A 19,431-nucleotide genomic window follows, 5' to 3' on the forward strand; every position below is an offset into this window, starting at 1 on the left:
GTGGGTGGTCTGCCCCCAAGTCTTCCTCTGACGAGTCCGTGTTTCTGGAGGCAATTGAGGCAGGCCCGTCTACCTCTTGGGTGTCCCCTCCAGCCGACCCCCTGGTGGACCTCATTACCACCAGGGCGTGGAAGGATCCGGACACCGTGGAGCCAATACCGAAGCGCCCGGATAGGATTCTTAGCCCCCCCTCAGACCGATCACATTGGAGTAAGGGGCCCCCCGTAGATGCCATGTTGACGGCGGCAGCCACAAAGAGGGAATTGGCTCAGGAGAGTCCCTCAGTCCATCCACCGAGCAAAGAGTCCCGTTTGATGGACCGCTTAGGGAAGCGAGTCTTTAGTTCAGCGACCTTCTCGGTAAGGTCTCTGAACTATATGGCACATGTCATCAGGATGCAGCGGGATCTTATCAAAGAATACGCTGCATCCCCCCCTGAGTCCATGTCGGAGGAGGACAAACAATTGTACTCCACCCGAATGGCCACTCTGAGATCGATTTCAAACACCTCTATGTGGCTGTTGTCCCATGCCACAGAGGGAGCCGCTAGAGCTAGCGGAGCAGGCCTAGTCATGAGACGTCAGGCCTGGCTCCGTCATTGTGATTTTACGGAGCCCTTTAAAGCGTCCTTCGCGAACGCCCCTTTTGATGGTTCTGCCCTATTTGGCAAAACAGTTCGCGAGACACTTGTCCAGAGCGAGAAGGACGGGAAGACGTCTGCCGTCGGAGTCCACTTCTCTGCTCCCCAGCGGTCCTTTTTGAGGAACCAAAAGGGTCAGAAGAAGATGTGGTTCCGGAAATCACAACATTCCCAACCAGCTCCGGACAACCAGTCCTACTGTGGCAGAGGTGGACAGGGAGGACGTCGCCCCAGGGACAGAGGGGCTCCAAGAAACTTTGGGTCCAGAGAACCTTTCTCTGAGCGGCCCGCGCAGCAGCCCTGAGGGGTTGCCCGACTGCTCCACTCTGGAGGCAGTCGGGGGGCGTTTTCCGGAACACCTAGCGGCGTGGGAGTCCATCACAACAGACCGCTGGGTGCTTCGCATCATATCCAGAGGGTACAAAATACCAATACTTCATGTCCCCCAATCCAAGAACCTCCCCGATGTACCAACCGATCAGAGGGAGGCCGCAGCCGCAGAAATACAGCAGCTGCTAAGAAAAAAAGCCATTCAGCCCGTCCCCCAAGACCAGCTCGGATTAGGGTTCTACTCCAGGTTCTTTTTGGTGTCAAAAACGACGGGGGACTTGAGACCCATCCTAGACCTTTCCCGCTTGAACCTGACAGTAACCAAGGAAAAATTCTGAATGGTCACTCTTCAGTCTATCCTCCCCCTTTTGAGGGAAAACGATTGGATGTGCTCTATAGACCTCAAGGATGCGTACTACCACATCTTAATGGACAAATGATCCAGGAGGTTCCTTCGCTTCCGGCTGGGGGCCAGTCACTACCAGTTCAGGGTCCTTCCCTTTGGCCTCACCACAGCCCCCAGGGTGTTCACCAAGGTGTTAGCAGTGATTGCGGCCCACCTGAGACTCCAGGGAATACAGGTCTTTCCGTACCTGGACGATTGGCTCCTGACCGCACTAACAAGGCTTCTACTTTGCTCAGCCAGAGACTTCTTTCTCCATCTAGCCCCACAACTAGGCATTACCATCAACGTCGGCAAATCTCTACTGGCTCCGACGCAGGTCATAGAATTCATAGGTGCCAGAATAGACACCAGAGATTTGCGAGCCTTCCTAACTTCCGAGAGAATCCGGAACCTACAACTTCATGTGCGGGCTATCCTTCATTCAGAGGCTTCACCAGTGGAATTGGTCCTGAGGGCACTAGGCTCCATGGCGGCAGCGATTACGCTCCTTCCATGCGCCCGTTTGAACATGCGAGTACTGCAATGGACTCTGTTAGTGCAATGGTCCTTCCTATCCCTTCCTCTCCACCATCCCATTGCTATCAGCAAGGCTTGCAGGAGGGCGCTACTATGGTGGCTCCAAGCATCGAACTTCCATACGGGCCGTCCCTTCTGCACCTCTCCCCCTATCGCCATCGATGGGCGATCTCCACCAACCGCTTTCTGATTGCAACGCACATTCCGGGGAGTGACCACCATCCTAGCGGACAAGCTCAGCCGCACCCTTCTTACCCCGTACGAGTGGTGTCTCAATCCTCTAGTAGCGAAGCAGATATTCGCAACATGGGGGCGACCCTGCTGCGATCTTTTTGCATCTCCATCAAACACCAAATGCGACAATTTCTTCGCTCTAATCCCCCCTCTAGGGGAAACTCCAAGAGACGCTCTGGTGCATGCTTGGCCACCCGGTCTACTCTATGCCTATCCTCCTCTACCAGTGATGATACAACTCTTACAGAAAGCCTCGCGGTTGGGGAGCAAGATGATTCTCATTGCCCCATTCTGGCCTCGGCAAATTTGGTTCCCTTACCTGTGGTCTCACCTTGTGAATCACCCTTTGATTCTAGATCCCATTCCGGATCTCATCTCTCATCCGTTGGACTTGCCAACTCCAAACCTGGACAATCTGAAACTGACAGCTTGGTTGCTCCAGTTCCACTCCTAGTTAGGACTCCCGGTATCTCTTCACCAGTCAAAGCCATCCTCGTGGCAGCGCATAAGCCCTCCACCAGGAAAGTGTATCACAGTAAATGGAAACGTTTTTCCATCTGGGCGGAGCACCACGATCTAGATCCCTTTACGGCTCCTCTTCCATCCATATTAGACTTCCTAACTGAACTCTTTCAGGAAGGCGCTAGTTGTTCAACTGTCAAAGTGCAATTGGCAGCCATATCTCATTACCATGTGGGACATGATACAGGGCCCTTGATGTCGGCCAAATTGTGTAAAACCTTTCTCAAGGGCACCTTTTTACTTAGACCCCCTGTAAAAGAAGCCGTACCCCCCTGGGATCTTACATTAGTTCTTCAAGCCTTGACTGCTCCACCCTTTGAACCCACTGCTTCAGTAGATCTCAAATTCTTGACATGGAAAACAGCATTCCTTGTAGTCATTACTTCAGCGAAAAGAGTGTCGGAGCTTCAGGCTCTCTCTGTGAAGCCTCCTTACCTGATCTTTCACCCAGATAGAGTGTACCTCAGGATCAATCCCTCCTTTCTTCCCAAGATAGCATCAGAAACCAACATAAATCAATCCATAAATTTACCGGTTTTCTTACCTAAATATCAGAATAAGGGAGAGTACAAGCTGCACTCATTGGATGTTCATAGGCAGCTTCGTTTTTATACTCATAGGACAGCTGGCCATAGATAATCTGACCCGCTGTTCGTTTCCTTTGCCAAATTTAACTTGGGGAAAGCTATCTCTAAAGTATCTTTATCTCGCTGGATTTCCCAATGTATCCTACTGGCGTATCAAGCCTCGGGTAGACCCGCACCAGTAGGAGTTCGTGCTCATTCCACCCGCTCCATTTCTACTTCTGCGGCCTTTGAGTCCCATTGGATGATATTTGTTCTGCAGCCACTTGGGCTTCATCTCATATTAACCACTACAAGCTAGACCTGCTTTCTAGAGGGAGAGCATCCTTTGGCTCTGCGGTGCTTCATAATATCCTTCCATGATGGCCACCCAAGGTGCAGGTAGCTGGGGACTCTGTCCCACAGGTTGCTGACAAATGAACATCCTACTTCAGATTTAGAAGTTATGTACTCACCATAACGTTCCATCTGAGTAGGTAGTTCATTTGTCTGCAACCATCCCCCCTCCTTCCCCCTGACCTTCTTCGGATCTACTAGTTGTTAGATATCTTTTGTTGGATATATATTGAGGGGCAAACTCGATCTGAGGTCATGGAGGGTTAGCAGGGGATTATGGGTGAAGGGAGGAGCTAGGAGCTCGGATCCATTAGCTTGAAACAAGTTGCCGGCTCGGATCCGATATCGGATCCATAACCCACAGGTTGCAGACAAATGAACTACCTACTCAGATGGAACGTTATGGTGAGTACATAACTTCTAATTTCTGGCAAAGATTTGCTGTTTGCCCTTGGTACACTAATTCTGTATCTTACGACAAAGAAAGAAAGAAAGAACACTTAAGGAAAATTTATGAAGAAACATTCTGGTCTGACTCAGAGAGTGATTACCAGTAATTTAGAAAACACCAGCTAATGGACCAATTCCTTACATGTGACTTCCCTTGTTCACACCCACAGCTTTTATATGGCACACTCACAAAGCACATGTGGCAGCACCGAGCATGTAATGGGATGGCACAGAACAGTTCACTCATAAGTTTCTTGAAGATGTAACTTGACAAAAATCGCAAAGTGGACCCACTGCTGCAAAATGGGGAACAGGGGGCTTATTTGATCACAAATGCGGAGCATGCCGCACAATTCAGAGCACTTGGCTGCTCAGCTTGCCGCCTTTGTGACATGTACCCTGTAAATCCCTATCCACGTTTATTGCCTTGTTAACACAGCGGGCATTTAGTCTTCCCTTGCACATTATCTGTGACCTCTCTCCTCCCGAGTGTGACAAACAACCTGTTACCTCATTATTGCCAAGGGGAGACCTCGCAGTGGTTGGCTGTACACCAAGTGGCTTAGATGAGCATTGGTCTTCTTTCTGGTGATATGCATTCATAACTTGGGCACCTTCTCCATAGCAGACAGGATATAAATTCCAGTTATGGATTAGACTACACACCACTGATGATGTTAAACTAAAGTTTATTTTGCTTGAATTGCTGATCGGTTAGGTGGACATTAAATGTCTGGTGAAATTTATTTGAAGAGTAGGGGCTTTAAAATACTTATTGTGAATGAAGTAAAGGAAATGTAAACAGAAAAACATAATTTGTGTGGAATAAGGAAATGTAAACAGAAAAACATAATTTGTGTGGAATAAAAAGAAATAATCACATCCAGAAACAAAAGGCTTACCAAGGTACACTCAGAGGCTAAAATAGCCCCCACTTAAGAAGGGTTTGATCACCTTAAGATAACAGGAACATTATTACATGAAATAATATAGTGCCAGTTTGTCTTTTCGGCTTTTCCCAGTTAGGGATCACCACAGCGGAACTCCGGTCTGCTAATGATTAGCAGTCGATTTTTATGGTGCCGAGTTGCCAGCCTGACGCCCAACCTTCAGCGAAGGCACGCCCATTCACGCATGTCTTTTGGAGGCCACTCGACCGTGGGGAGGATATGCAGACTCCACACAGAAGGCACTCCAGCCAAGAATCGAACAGGAGAACCTCTTGCTGTGAGGTAACAATGCTACTGCTGTACCACCACTCCTCTAAATAATATAGTGCCAGTATGTTTCTTAATTACTCAAAAACACATGGCTTCTGGTCTCAAACATAGTTTATAAACTGCTTGTATAATGAAAGCTTTTTCTTTATTTCTAGTCATAAAATTTATAATATCTGTAATGCTGATATATTAGCATATTGTATGACTTTTATATGTGCAGTGCCTGTATCACAAGTCTTGTTATATGGTCGTTCCCAGTATGTCCACTGTTGTATAGTGCAGTCCAAGCTACCCTAGCTCATGCAAGTCATATTATTCAGATGCAGAGAAGTGTAAAAGTAGCATTTGTCAAAGGATTAGATTTTAAGCCTTTGTATCTGTATCATTTTCTCTAACTGCCCCAAAACATGCTATCATGTTGCACTACAAGAAAATGTGCTTCCGGATTTCTTCTGTGATCGTAAAACTGGGCACTGTATATGCCTTTTTTACTGTTCCTATTGCATTTACTAGCAACTGTTTATGGACTGTCCAGTAACTGCAGTTCCATATTTTAGATTCACAAATTATTTTGCTTCTCACCACAGCAATTTGATTTACCTGTTTTTGTCATACTTGTCCCACTGCTTCATACTTAGTGTCCAGCCCCCCCCCCCATGCACTTGCCTTTTTTATTCATCCATTTGTATAGACTTTCACCTGCATTTTATTTCTTTCATCAAAAAATACAGCAAAAAAAAAAAAAAAATGAGAGCAAACCTCTATCATCCCCGTTTTCTTAAAGGTGCACGCATTTAAAAGGCATAACCTACTGCAGTATATAAACAAAAATATTTTGACCGCTCATGTTGCATCACCCAGTATGAAAAAATTCAGCTAGTTGTACCTTGGCACCCAAGACTGCTGATTTGGTCATGTGTATTATTATGATATGGGTATGCAGTAGTGTGTTGCTCCTTCTGATTTATTTAATGGCTAGCTCCATTCAAAACTAACCAGGGTTTGATTAGTGGCTGTGACACTGGAGGAGCTGAGTGGGAGGCGGGGGCCTATTTAGGATTGTGTGTACTCTGGGGGTTACATTGGGTCTGTGCAGTTTCTGTCATGGAGACAAGGGAAACCCCCCTACTAGTGCTTCATGGGGGTGAGGCTGCTTGGCGGGAACACTCCTTGTAGGAGTGAGTGGATAGCCTCCTCAGTCAGCCCATTTAACTTCTCCAGCACTTGACCATCTGCATGCAGGGCAGTAGTGTCAGCACATAAGCTGAACCACCATTGATGGCTGCATGAATGATGGACTTTCCATCCTGGTGATGGGAAACAGTTGGGCCCGTTGGTTGGGAGGCGGACGATGATGAACAAGCAAAGAAATCTTGCTCTTTTCTGCACTGTGAATATCTTGCATCTTTCTGGTTGTTTAGTGCTTTCTAATTTTTTATTCACTAAAATGGACTGATGTGGGGCTGCAGTTTGAAGGGGTTTCATTTTAGAGCAAAGGCATTTGTTACGGTGTCCAAAAATATTACATGCATATTGCATACAAGAACACGGAGATGAAAACAGCTTTTTCTGTGTTTGTTTGTCCACTGACTTGTCATACTTTCAAGTGTCACTGGCATGTGGGGGAGTTTTTTTTAATACTGTAGATATCTTGAGTTTTATCTGTGGCCATCCCTTAGCACATCATTTAATGTACATTTGATTATTAGACTTGAAACTTTTTTTTTAATAAGGCATGGTTTATCATCCCCTATTCCCTTTCCCTCCACTCATGACTCTTCACTCCATCTTTTAATGTCCCAGTCTGTCCCCTGATCCTTACATCTGTAGAAACTGTAGGAAAGTGAAAAGCGCTAGGAATCCCTGTTGTCATCCAGCAAGAACTAGACAGTATTTGACTATGCTGTTAACGATCCCCTGATTTGCGGGACAGTGTAGTAGAATACTTTCTGCATTGAGCCATTGGTGTGCTTACCCCTGAGCATCCCATCCCATCAGCTCTGCTGAAATGATGCGCACTCATTGGCTGGTTCACTCCCTTCTTAAATGTATGCTACAGGATATTTAATTCGGGCCTTCCACCCAGTGGTGCTGTTGCATTTGGTCTTTCCTGATCTTCCCTCTGTGATGGGTGAGCCACAATGGTCATGCGCTCCTGTTCCTTCCCATTCAGCTGCTGCAGACCCTTGGCATTTGACCTGGGCTTATCTGCAGCATAGTCAAGGCCAAAAATCTTGCCATGGAGTCAGTCTCTTACAACTTTAATAATTAAAGATCTTTAATGTCCTTGCATATGAGGTATTCTTTCGGTAAACCTTCATTGGGTGCTCTCACGTAAAAACAAATCACACCTTGTCCAGAGCAATGATTTGTATTCCATAATTGGCCTGATATAAGAAGCGTACAGTCTCACAAATATGTATTTATGTAGTTGCATTTTTGGCACTGTGGTTCCAAGCCACTGTTACTGTATTAGGTTTACAGCTGGTCATCTGACAAATACGTTCTACAGAAACTGAACTTGCAGTCTTTTCCAAATGTCTTTCTCTTTAATAGATGTTTGTTGGCCGTGTAGTTAGTTAGGGACATAATTTTCACATTTCTGAGCTGTAGCTAGTAATTGCCCTACTCATTGCATCCTTTTTCCAAGGATTGTGTTTGTAATGCAAAATATGTTATGTTGAATGTTACTTGAGATTCCACATTGAAACTATGGAGATCAGATGCAGGCAAAATCCTAATATAGCATTATAATTTCCTTGTGTGGCTTTTTGGTTTGAATTAATTGGAAATGGTAAAAAAAAAACATTTGGATGGAGTAGTCTTTCATGTAGGTTTAAATGTTGAAGTGTTCCACCTTAGCTTTAATATACATTGTGACACTTTGTAGTTTAAATGTCATAATGTATTTCAGCCTCAGCTTACCAAAACTATATGGGAAGCTTTTTTTAATAAACTGTGTTGTAAGCTTTTTTAATTAAGGATATGCCCACTTAATTTTAGTGTCTATTACTGAAGTGACAGGTGAGGGTGCAGACTTCAGTGGATGGATTGTGTGTGTGCACTGTGTGCTCTTCCTCTGCTGAACTAAATTTAGTAAAGTTTTTGCTGATGTGACATAGGGACAATTAGCATTTTGCAAAGGATTTATTTAAAGCATTGCACAGGCATGAATAGGATTAAGCTAATCAGTGTGACTGTTTTGTTCAGAATATGAACTACAGCTGTAGGTATCACTTTCCAGCTGAGGTGGTCAGCTGTGACTGATAAGACACAGAAACAGACGCAGACAGACACCTACCTTTTGTTGTATCTACTTGGGTTTAAGGCTTTTTATTGGCTGTACAGCTAGAAGTAGTGAGCTAGCTGTACAAGACTTCTCAGGGTACTGAATGTTTGGCATGCCACTGTTTACCTCTACTCTACCTCTGTCAAATTTTCCAGTTTAATTTCTCCAAGTGTTTGAGTTTCTAATACCATGACCAGAATGGACCCTATACCCAAGCAACGTATGATTAAAGTTCATGAAATTAGTATTGTTTCAATCTTTGTTAGCCAGAATTGCTCTTCACTGCACCTGCAATGTGCCCAGAATTGACTCGTCCTGCAGTTCATATGGAGTTGCACATATTGATAACATATCCAAGCATAGCTGTCAACCTTCCATGTCCAAAATGGGGAACATTAGCCCTCATAATGTGGAACAAATGGGCAAAATGTGGAACACCTACTAATGGCTTACTAACAACTAGGAAGGTCATAGAATGGTTAAAATATGCTGGTTTTACTTAAAAAGAAGATCTTTTAATTAATTAATATGATTCATTTCTATTTACAATGGATTTCACTTAAACAAATTTCTAACACTGAATGTGTGACGCAGTCTTTCAATGTGGAAATTTGAGGGAACTTCGAGGAACCTGAACTTTTTAAGACCCCAAATGAGGTACGGTCGTCGTAATGAGGTATACTTGAGAGGTATATGTATCCAAGTTTGTTTGTGTCTTTCGGCTTTTCCCGGTTAGGGGTTGCCACAGTGGAACTCCGGTCCGCTAAAGATTGGTAGTTGATTTTTACGTGCTGAGTTAACAGCCCTGACGCATAACCTTCAACGAAGGTACGCCCATTCACGCATGTCTCCACGCAGAAGACTGTCTAGCTGAGAATCGAACCGGACAGTGTCTTACTGTGAGGCGACAACGCTACCGCAGCACCACCACCGCAGATTAGAGGTATGTATCCAAGTATGATTGTAAATTCTGTTTTTTATAGGACCCATTGCTTCTACTACTATTGGAACTGTCTGGGCATCCTTCTTCCACATTGCCCTTCTGTAAATCCTGGTATTTTATGACTTTGGGTCTCTGTACGCAAGACGCTGTAGTCACTGGGTTTAGCAATTTCAACGATCTCTGCTACTTTTGTTTTCTTTTTTTCATGGACTACTATGTCTGTCTTTTTTTTTTTTTGCATCTGTTTTTTGAACTGTTGGCAGTGGATGATCCCATGTGATACAAACTTTATCATTTTCTATAATGTTTTTTGGTTCTTGTTTCCAGTGTCTCTCAGCTGCTTCAATATTGTAATGTTTACACAGTCCCAGTGCAACAGTCTTGCCACATTATGCCTTTCAGTATACAGTCCTTCTGCCATTAATGTATCACAGCCAGCAACAAGATGTGTGACTGTTTCCAGTTCTGTTTTACAAAACCTGCATCTGTATGTTTCTCCCACATGTTCAGTGGACTTTGTAAACCAACATGTTCCTAGTCTGCCAACCTAGGCTGCCAGTATTAACCTTTCATCTTTTGGTTTAGATTCACCTCTCCTTAACCATTCCTGCATTTGGTCCTGATCAACATGAGGTTGTTCCAAGAGTTTTCTGTACTTGCAACTATATTTATGCATCTTCCACATTTCTTGCCTTCTCATCTGATCCTTCACCTTTTATTCTTTTTGTTTTTTGGCGCATTCAGTTGCTGCCTGATTTTTAATTACTTCTGGTTTGATTTCTATTCCCACTTGACACCGCTATGCTTCTGCTAAACTAAGCAGGGAAGTCATCTTAGACTTATTTTCACTATGTTTGGATCTTGTGAGATCAGCAGATGTGTATGCAGTCCTACAATTGCCAGTCTATACATGTAATGAATTTTGAGAAGGCCAATACCTCCTTCAGAGAATATGCAGTCTTGGTATACGCATACACTGATTTTTATAAGTCATTTGATAAGCTTGAACAGTTTTTCTTGTTTTCCTGTCCAACTGATCCAATACCTTTTGAGGCCAGTCACTCCAGAACTGTAAGTTAGGACAGGAAGAGCAAATCAGAGCTGTTTTCAATATTAATTTTAGTCTTTTAAAATATTGCTTATTAATTTTAATTCACATTTGTGCATGTTTTATTGTTTCTTATCAATTCCCAAATATTTATACACTCCCTCTTGTTCAACTTCTTTCCTGTCACATCCCTGTCCCAGACTGATATTTTCTTGATGCTGCAGCTTTCCTGCTTTAAAGGTTGTTGCACATTTATCAACACCAAATGACATTCCTGTATCAGCTGAGAAAGTTTTGACCACTTGTAGTTGTGCTTTCAGTTCCTCAGCCTATCAAACTATATAGTTTTAAATCTTCCACGAAAAAAGATGAGACGTCTTTACACTTGTTTTCTGAGAACCAGATTGTAGCTGTGACCTAATCTGCTAAGTAGACAGCTTAATGGATTAAGGAACAGGACAAAAGAGCAGTGGTGTGACCATCACCATGGAATATCCCCCTTTGAATTTTTTCCCCTGTAATAATTGTCTTTTATCATGGCTTAACTGCAAAGTGGTTTGCCACTGCTTCATGGTCGATGTAATCGATCAATGTAGGGGTATATTTATCAATTTATAAATGTCGGATGCCCTCAGATGCTTTTTTGTAATCTGTCCATGCCATACTTAGATTCTTCCCCTTTTTACAGTTCTCCATTATGACTTTAACAAATGATCCTTTGTTCCATATGACATTTTTGTTACCCTTTTGTTCTGTTGCAGTGATCGAGTTTTCTTCTCAATGACTATAAAATCTGTTTGCATCAATTCCTGTGTATATTTTATACATTGTCAGAAGGCAAGTTATTTGTCCGTAGCTTTTAGGATAGCTTGCAGGTTCGCTCTTAAGGAGGAGTATTTTTTTTCTTGCTGTTAACCAGGTTGGCATCTGTGTAGGATGCACATATAAATAGTTCTTTACTCATGGGCAAAATTTTCATGTAAAGATGTTAATACTTCTACACAACTTACTACATCTGGGCCTGGGGTTTTCCAATTAGGATCTTTTCTTAATTGTGTTTTTCTCTGGCTGTTACTTCATCCCATTTCATAACTGTATGTTTTTTCTTTTACTTCTCTCCATTCAGCACCTTTATTATCTTCCATAGGATCTTCACAGATATTTCTCCAAAATAAGTCTATTTCTTTTTTTTTTTTTTTTTTTTTTTTTTTTTTTTGGTGGTATTTCAATTCCTTTTGCCTTGTGTCCCAATGCTCTGTAAAACCTTTTTGGGTCATCAATAAACTGCTTATTTTGTACTTTTCCTGTATATTTATCTGCATATCTTCTGAGTTTTTCTGCCTGTGCTGATATCTTTAATTTGTTTACAGTAGTATACAGTAGATGCTGATCTCTTCTGATACTTCACGTTGCTTTTATCACATCTTTCTTTGATTATTTTTGTTGATGTATTTCCTCTTCTGTACTCTAACTGTGGCACTTCTTGTGTTAATTGCTTTATAGTTTTCTCCATTTGTTACTTCCACAATGGCATTTGATTTCTCCCCTTCCTTTCCCTTACTGCCTTGTGTTTTTGTGGTAATACTTTATCTGTTATTAATTTAGCTATGCAGTAATGTATCCTATTTACCTCTGTTATATTGCATGAATTTCTGTGAACAGTCCTGATTACTGCATTCATTTGTTTTATCAAACTTCTAACATTTTAGGTCTCATTGACTTTCTCTGTCCATCTCTATTAAATCAAGCAACTCTTTCCTTAGATCATGTTCTTCTAAACTGAGAGCACCTTGTTCTGTGTTTCTTGTGGACATTCTACAGAAAGTTTCAGAGCATCTTCCTGTGCGGTATTCTGTTCAGTTTCATCCTGTGCCATCTGTTGCTCTTTCATATGGGAACTCACTGGCCTACCACTCCAAAATATTGATTGTGTCAGACTTGCCACAGTTTCTTGTTCCTTCCCTTTCTGTGCAATTCCAGTTGAATTTTTATATTGGTTCCCTACTCCAAATTATTTTCGTGGCAACTGATTAGATGTTTCCTGCTCCACTGGTTTCTCCTTCATTTGGGGATTCATTAATCTATCCTGCTGTGGAGTTGCACTAAGTCCTTCATTTTGCAGGTAATCCATAACCTCAGAATTTGCTTATGTGATCAACACAATGTTGAAGCAAAAAGCAGAAAGACCTAGTGCAAGATTTCATGGAAAGTAAGAATGGTGTGGAGAGAAACTGTAGGTGTGTGGACAGGCAAAAAGAGGAAGAATGTCTTTTTTGCATGTTGCATTCTTGGAGAGGGATTAAACAGAAGCACAAAGTGGTAAGGAAAGACCGTACTTGGGTGGAATTTTCCTTTCAGCGTCTTCAAAGCTTGCCTTTAATTATATATTCAACCTCTTTCCCAGATTCCATTCCCAGGACTTGCTTTTAATTGTGTTCCTTTTGTCACTCATGCATGGCCACATCATTTTGTATTTTTTCAGCCTTCACACAAAAAAAAAAAATGTTGAAGCACCTTGTAAGACAGTGCCTGTATCTGATGCTGTTTTTTTTCATCCGCTTTAACCTTTGCGTTCTCTGATCTAGTCAGACCTAAGGCCATCACCTTAGACTCTCTAGCTCCGAATCTGTACCTTCTCTTACATAATGCACTGCCCTCCCTGAATCTCCTCAGATCTGGTTTGCCTCTTCAGCCTTTAGATGCAGTCTCCAAAGATCCTGGTTAAGTACCTTTTAGAGTTTATTTTTATACCCTCCTTTGGTTTTATTGCATATTTGTGTAGAATTAGGTAGAATTTATTTTGGTTGTGGTCTTTTATCCTTGAGGATATTTTTTCTCAGTTTGTGGGCATGTAGTGTATGTGCGTAGTTTTAACACCATTTCCTTTCCTGTACAGAAAGTACTTTGTTGATATTGTTAGTGCTAGTTTAGGTTTGAGATTTGCTCTTCAGCTTGTCATTATGTATGTTACTTCTGTGTATTTTCTGCTTAGTAATGGAAATACTTGTTTCAGGCTGTAAAAAATGTGTGGCGTGCAGGCACAAATTGCTCCCCAAGGCACACCCTGTAAATGTGTGTACTACCTGGGTGTGTCCCACCTAGACTTGGAATGTCAGGCGTGCTGTGGTTTTGGGCCCAGAGCCCTTTGTGGACCAAAGGGCTAAGTTGATGCTGAAGGGATTTTTACTACCTGCTTCTACCCCCCCTCCCCCGTCAAAAAGTCAGAAGAGATGAGATGTGAGAAGGATTAAGAAAGAGATAAGCCTGAGAAGGAAAAAAAGAGAGAATTAATGTTAATGACAGAGAGAATTGCAAATGTTCCTCTGCCTTATTAAGATTAAAGGGTCAACTGGATTCGAAGACCTAAAGATGTTCTTCGTGTTTCACTGTTGCAGTCATCACACTTGGGTTATCTGCCTGCAGGTAGCCCTCAGTCGGCCCGAATACCAGAGTCTTGGGATTTCTGTCTCAGATGCTGTCGCTTCTTCCATGACGTCAGGTCGTCAGGGGTATAAAACATGCAGCCGATGTCATTACATCAGCTTTTCTTGCCACATGGGTGCCTGAAGCAGAAGCAGTTCGCAAGTGCTGGTCGGTCGTTACCTGAAATTTTTGTTTTTCAAGTTTCAAACCCAAAGGCTTCTAAAGCTAAGTATGCCATTGGGGATCCCTTTTTTTTGCTCTAACCGATGTCAGAAAAAGTTAACAATTGTCTTGCCTGTGGAAAGCAAATACCTTCCAGAGATTTTCATTCTTACTGCATCACCAGCTTAGGCCCAGACCACGACGTTCCTCGCTGTCAATTTTGTGCCTTGTTCAATGCCCGAACTATTCGTCTTTGGGCTATCTTTGTTGCTAAATTCTTTCACTCTCATTCTCTGTATTCCGAAATGGCTTCATTAAGCCATCAGACTACCAATCTTCCAAAAAAAGTAAGGATAAAAACAGACAGACTGCATAGGTCCAAAACTGCCGATGACGCTTCCGTTAAGCTAGTCGCCAGTCTGCCGGTACTCAGTGAGGCACTTTCGCAGCCCCCGATACCTGCTTCTACAGACTCGCAGGCCTCTACTTAGACCTGTTCGGAGTCCATTATACCGCAAGATGCTTCTTCGACTATGGAACCTGCGGATGCCTCTACCTTGGATGGGTCCAGAGCTGCTGTGCAGGCACTGGCTTCTGAGGGTGTATTCAGACCTTCTGATATTCGTATTAAACAGACTACTTCATTTTTGACTAAAACTACTGAATTCCTCATGCCCAGACTTCACACTATGCCTAGGAAACCAACGACCGAAGCGCATTCTCAAGCTCCCATGCCTCAGAAACAAATGCTTACAATGGCTGAAGACCTTATTACTTTAATTAGGGGAAGCCAGCCTTCCCCCTCTAAAAGATAAAGAATTGATTTTCCTTCTGATTCTACAGACCACGAGTCTGATGACTTTAACCCCTCTGATTAGCAGGACATAATCTTATCCACCTATGAAGATTCAGATGCAGGGGATTCCATTCCCTCTGCCTCCCCTCCAGAGGACTTTTCTTTCCGTGAAACCTTGCATACCCTAAGAAAACATTTCCACTGGGAATGCCAGGACTACCCTCAGTCCAAAAAGAGACTCGGGGAATTTTTAGACTTGCCTCAGCACAGGCCTCTAGCTATACTCCCTGTCCTGGATATTGTTGACGCTTCATGGAATCAAGTCTTACCCCTGATACTTTACCTCCAGCCCCCTAGAAAGCCTGACAGGTACTACAGAGTACCTGACTCGCACAAATTTCTCTTTAAAAATCCTACTGCAGACCCAGAGACCATTTCCCAGAGACCTACATGTATTAAGGCTACTACAGCCAAAAACCCTACCTCTGCGGACAGGGATTCTAGGGCTTTAGACAGATGGGGTAAGAAGGTATATACCTCTTCAACTCTTGCCATCAGGGCTTTAAATTGCCAGTGTTGAAGTACCAGCAGCATATTATGGAACTAATTAAACAAAAAATGTTGTTGATCCCTGATTGTGCAGAAAATAAAGCTTTACAGAAGTTAATGCATTCTGCAAACCAAGTTGATGAACATACTTTGCAGTGTGGTTTTGATGCCTTAGAAGCATCTTGCAGGGCTTCTGTCACTGGGTCTGTTCTGAGAAGGCATGCTTGGCTGAAGGAACAAATCTTGCCAGACCATGTCAAAGCAAAATTACTAGATGTTCCATTAAACCACGATTATTTGTTGGCACAAAAGCAGTTGTTGTTAAAAAGATGGAGGAAAAAGCTAAATCTATGCAAACTGTTAAAGATTTCTTACAGGTACAGCCTCCTAGATTCAGTAGGCATCGGCCTTCAAAAAACTGGTCCTTTCCAGTTCCTCCCAGGCCTTCTCAGTCCAAACCCAGGGGCAACAGACCACAAAGACTACAGTCTCAGGGTATGCACAGATCTAAACAGTGGAGTGCTCCCACCTCAAAAACACGGAGTGGTAAGCCACCCTCTTATGGAAAAAGTTCACAATGACTTGTCCTTCATCCTTCCCAGCCATGCCCAAGTACTTGTACCCCTAGGAGGAAAACTCGCCCTGCATGCAAAAAACTGGGAATACATTATCCAGGACCGATGGGTTTTAAACATTGTATCCCAGGGATACAGATTCTACTTCCACTCACTGCCAACCCAAGCATTTTGCCAGACCTTCCTCCAAACCAGTGGGCAGAGGCCCAAAAGCAAGTGCTCAGTATCAGGGCTATTCAACCTGTTCCAACAGAGCAAAGGGGACAAGGTTTTCTACTCCAGACTGTTTCTGGTGCCCAGAAAAGAGAAGAGAACTCTTGGCACCCTATTCTGGATCTGTCAATTCTCAAAACCTTCCTGGGAGGTACCAAAGTTCAAAATGCTTACACTCCAACAGCTGCTTCCTATGCTAGCCAAGGACTCCTGGCTGGTCACCCTAGACTTAAGCTTATCTGCACATTACCATAAGGGAATCTTGCAGGAAATATCTACGTTTCAGGGCAGACTCTATGCACCATCAGTTCTCTGCACTTCCCTTTGGCTTATCTACTGCGCCCAGGGTATTCACAAAGTGCCTGGCTCCAGCCATTCCATACTGCAGGCAGAGAAACATTCAAATTTACCCATACTTGGACAATTGCCTGATTCAGGCGGACAGTCAGGAATTGCTACTTCAGCAACTGACATTTGTAAAGAGACTCCTAACTTCCCTGGGGTATACCATCAAAAGAAATCACATCTGGTACCCAGCCAAAATATTGTATTCCTGGGAGCAAGCTTGAACACAACTTCCCAGATGGCATTCCTCACTCCGGAAAAGCAGGTTTATCTGACAAATTACTTCAAACTACTAGCCACCCAAACCCAGCTATCTGCAAGAAAAGTACTGCAAGCCCTAGGGTTCATGGCCTCATGTATTCTCCTAATTCCATATGCAAGACTGCATATGAGGAAACTTCAGTGGTACTTAAAAAGTCTCTGGTGTCAACATTCTCAGGACCTAGAAACTGATTCCTATTAGTCCTTGCCTAAGGACAGAGTTCCTTTGGTGGGCAGAGCCTTGCAACCAAAACAAGGGACTCCCTTTCACTCAACCCCCCGCCACCCAAACCCTGACAACAGACGCATCAGACTATGCATGGGGGGGGGGGGGCTCACATGGCAGGCAAATGCATTCAAGGCAAATGGAGCCCAGCACAAATGCGCATGCATATCTATCAAAAAGAAATGTTAGCTGTACAGAATGCACTGTGACAGCCTTCAAATACCTTATCCTTCCAGGACAACTCTTGATAAAGACAGACAATACTACGGTTATGTGGTACATAAACAAGCAGGGGGGAACTCATTCGTACCCACTCTTCAGGTTAGCCATGGCACTGTGGATCACAGCCTTGAGCAACTTCTGCTTTAAACGTCACCGAGGATTCTTTCTCATTCCAAGACTGGGCTTTAAGTCATCTGTCCCAATACTCTTGTCCATTTAGTACTTCAGGTTTGCATCAGCCAGCTGTGGATATGTTGTGCCATTAGACATGTACCAACTCCAAGCTAGGGGATTCCCTGTTTCTTCAGTGTCGTTTCCCCCTCCCCATGGCTGCTCCTCCCTGGGAGGCATATGTGAAAAGTAAACACAAGCAAAAGCATTTGGACTCATCTGAGGAGTCCTTCACTTGAGGATTCTGAACTTGAGGAATGGGAGATATCCCCAAATTCCTCCTGCGAAGACGCCTCCTTTGGTGAACTACTAGAATGAGACATTGTGGGGTGTGGACTGCTGAAGGCACAATCCCTGAGGACTCTGTCTTTCTTGAGGCCTTTGACACTGGCCCATCCACATCCTGGTTGGTTCCCCCAGATATCCATGTTGACTTGGTCTCTCCGAAGACTTGGAGAGAACCCAGTGTGGTGGAGATACTCCCCGAAAGTTCAAGCTGTTTTGAAAGATGGATCTTATTGCTGCAAGAAGATGGTGGTGGATGCCATTCTGGTTGCTACAGTACCAAGCAGAGTTGTATGATCAACCCCCCCCCCCCCAAATAAAGAAGTCTCTGGCATTGAACCATCTAGGGAACTGCACTTTTGCTTCAGCCACATTTGCTTTGTGTACGATGAACTACTTGGCTCACCTGAAAAGGCTCCAAAGAGATCTGATCTCATATGTCTGACTGATGTTGCAGCAGCCCTCAGACTCAAAAGTGTCTGTAGGCTCAGTTGTCTGCAATGCATCCATATTGACCGTATCTATAAGGCTTCTTTCGAATGCTGCAGAAGGTATGGCATGAGCAGCAGGCAATTGCATTATGGTTCACCACCATCCCTGGGTGCCTGAATGCAACTTTGTGGACTGCTTCAAGTCATCCTTTCTAAATGCCCCGTTTGATGGACCCCCCCCCCTCTTTTGGACCTAAAGTAAAAGCTGTCCAGGAGTGAACAGGAAGGAAAGACCATGTGTGTCTGTCATAGGAGTGCATTTCTCCACACTGCAGAGGACCTTATCCAGGTGGTAGGGACAACCTTTTTTTTTTTTTTCCGGTAAATTGCAACAATTTTTCCAAAATACTTCTGCCACAATTTTGTTATTTTGTGCGACAGTGCAGTGTATAAATCTGTTTAAACTTTGTTAGGCACTTCGTATACGTTAGAAAAGTATTGTCTTTTTCCAGAATTCAGAGTGCAATCATGAAAGCATTATAGAGGAGAAAAATATGCTAAGGTAACAAGTTAAAGTTGTTGACAGTTAATCTGTACTGTTTACTTTATGAATGTATAGTCTTTCAGGACTGGTTTGTCTGCAGAGTCTGAAAGCCTTAACTTTGGTCCTTTCTTCTTAACCTTCATCGTTTTCCCTGTGTTGTTACTTGGCTGTGTTTTATATTTTGGTCAGTGACTTCAGCACTGTCAGAGTACAGTGTCAGCTCCTGTATGGTGAAAGAGTGGAAAAAAAAAAAGTATGGAGTTTAGTGAGTATTATTGTTAAGCTGAGAAATGTTTGCCATATGTTTTGCAGAAATGTATTGCTGTGTAAATAAATTCATCTTTTTCTTGCAGCCTGCCCTCCTGTATCTTGTCCCTTCATGCATAGGATTACCAGTTTTCGTGGCAAAACTTAAAGGAGAACTGACTGACATGTTTAGGTAAGGTTTCATGTATTGATATTTGTAAAGCATGGCTTTCTCTGGCAGCAGATATTATATGGTAATTCCTGTTGTACAGTAAGCTATTGACCATTACCTTAGAGACCTGTGTAGAAAGAGACACTTCAGTCAGCTGTTCCAACTGTCTATGCTTGTTTATCTAACTGTGTAACATTTGGGGTCATTGTCCCTCATAGCAGTTACTTTACGTAGTGCATGCTTTTTAAACTTTTTATGCCATAGAACTCTTCATGGTGATTTACGTTAGATT

The 19,431-nt window shown here is 43.3% G+C and overlaps 1 protein-coding gene across 1 annotated transcript in view; it reads left to right on the forward strand.

Moving 5' to 3' along the window:
* The window catches only part of HM13 (histocompatibility minor 13), a 669,462-nt gene that overhangs the window by 427,831 nt on the left and 222,200 nt on the right, over positions 1-19,431 (forward strand). Inside the window, exon 15 of the mRNA XM_044090321.1 lies at positions 19,075-19,160. Coding sequence (XP_043946256.1) covers positions 19,075-19,160 — 86 coding nt within the window. The remainder of the gene's footprint in view (positions 1-19,074; positions 19,161-19,431) is intronic.

This window comes from Protopterus annectens, chromosome 12.part0, assembly GCF_019279795.1.
Source record: "Protopterus annectens isolate FY-2018-M chromosome 12.part0, PAN1.0, whole genome shotgun sequence".
NCBI lineage: Eukaryota > Metazoa > Chordata > Ceratodontiformes > Protopteridae > Protopterus > Protopterus annectens.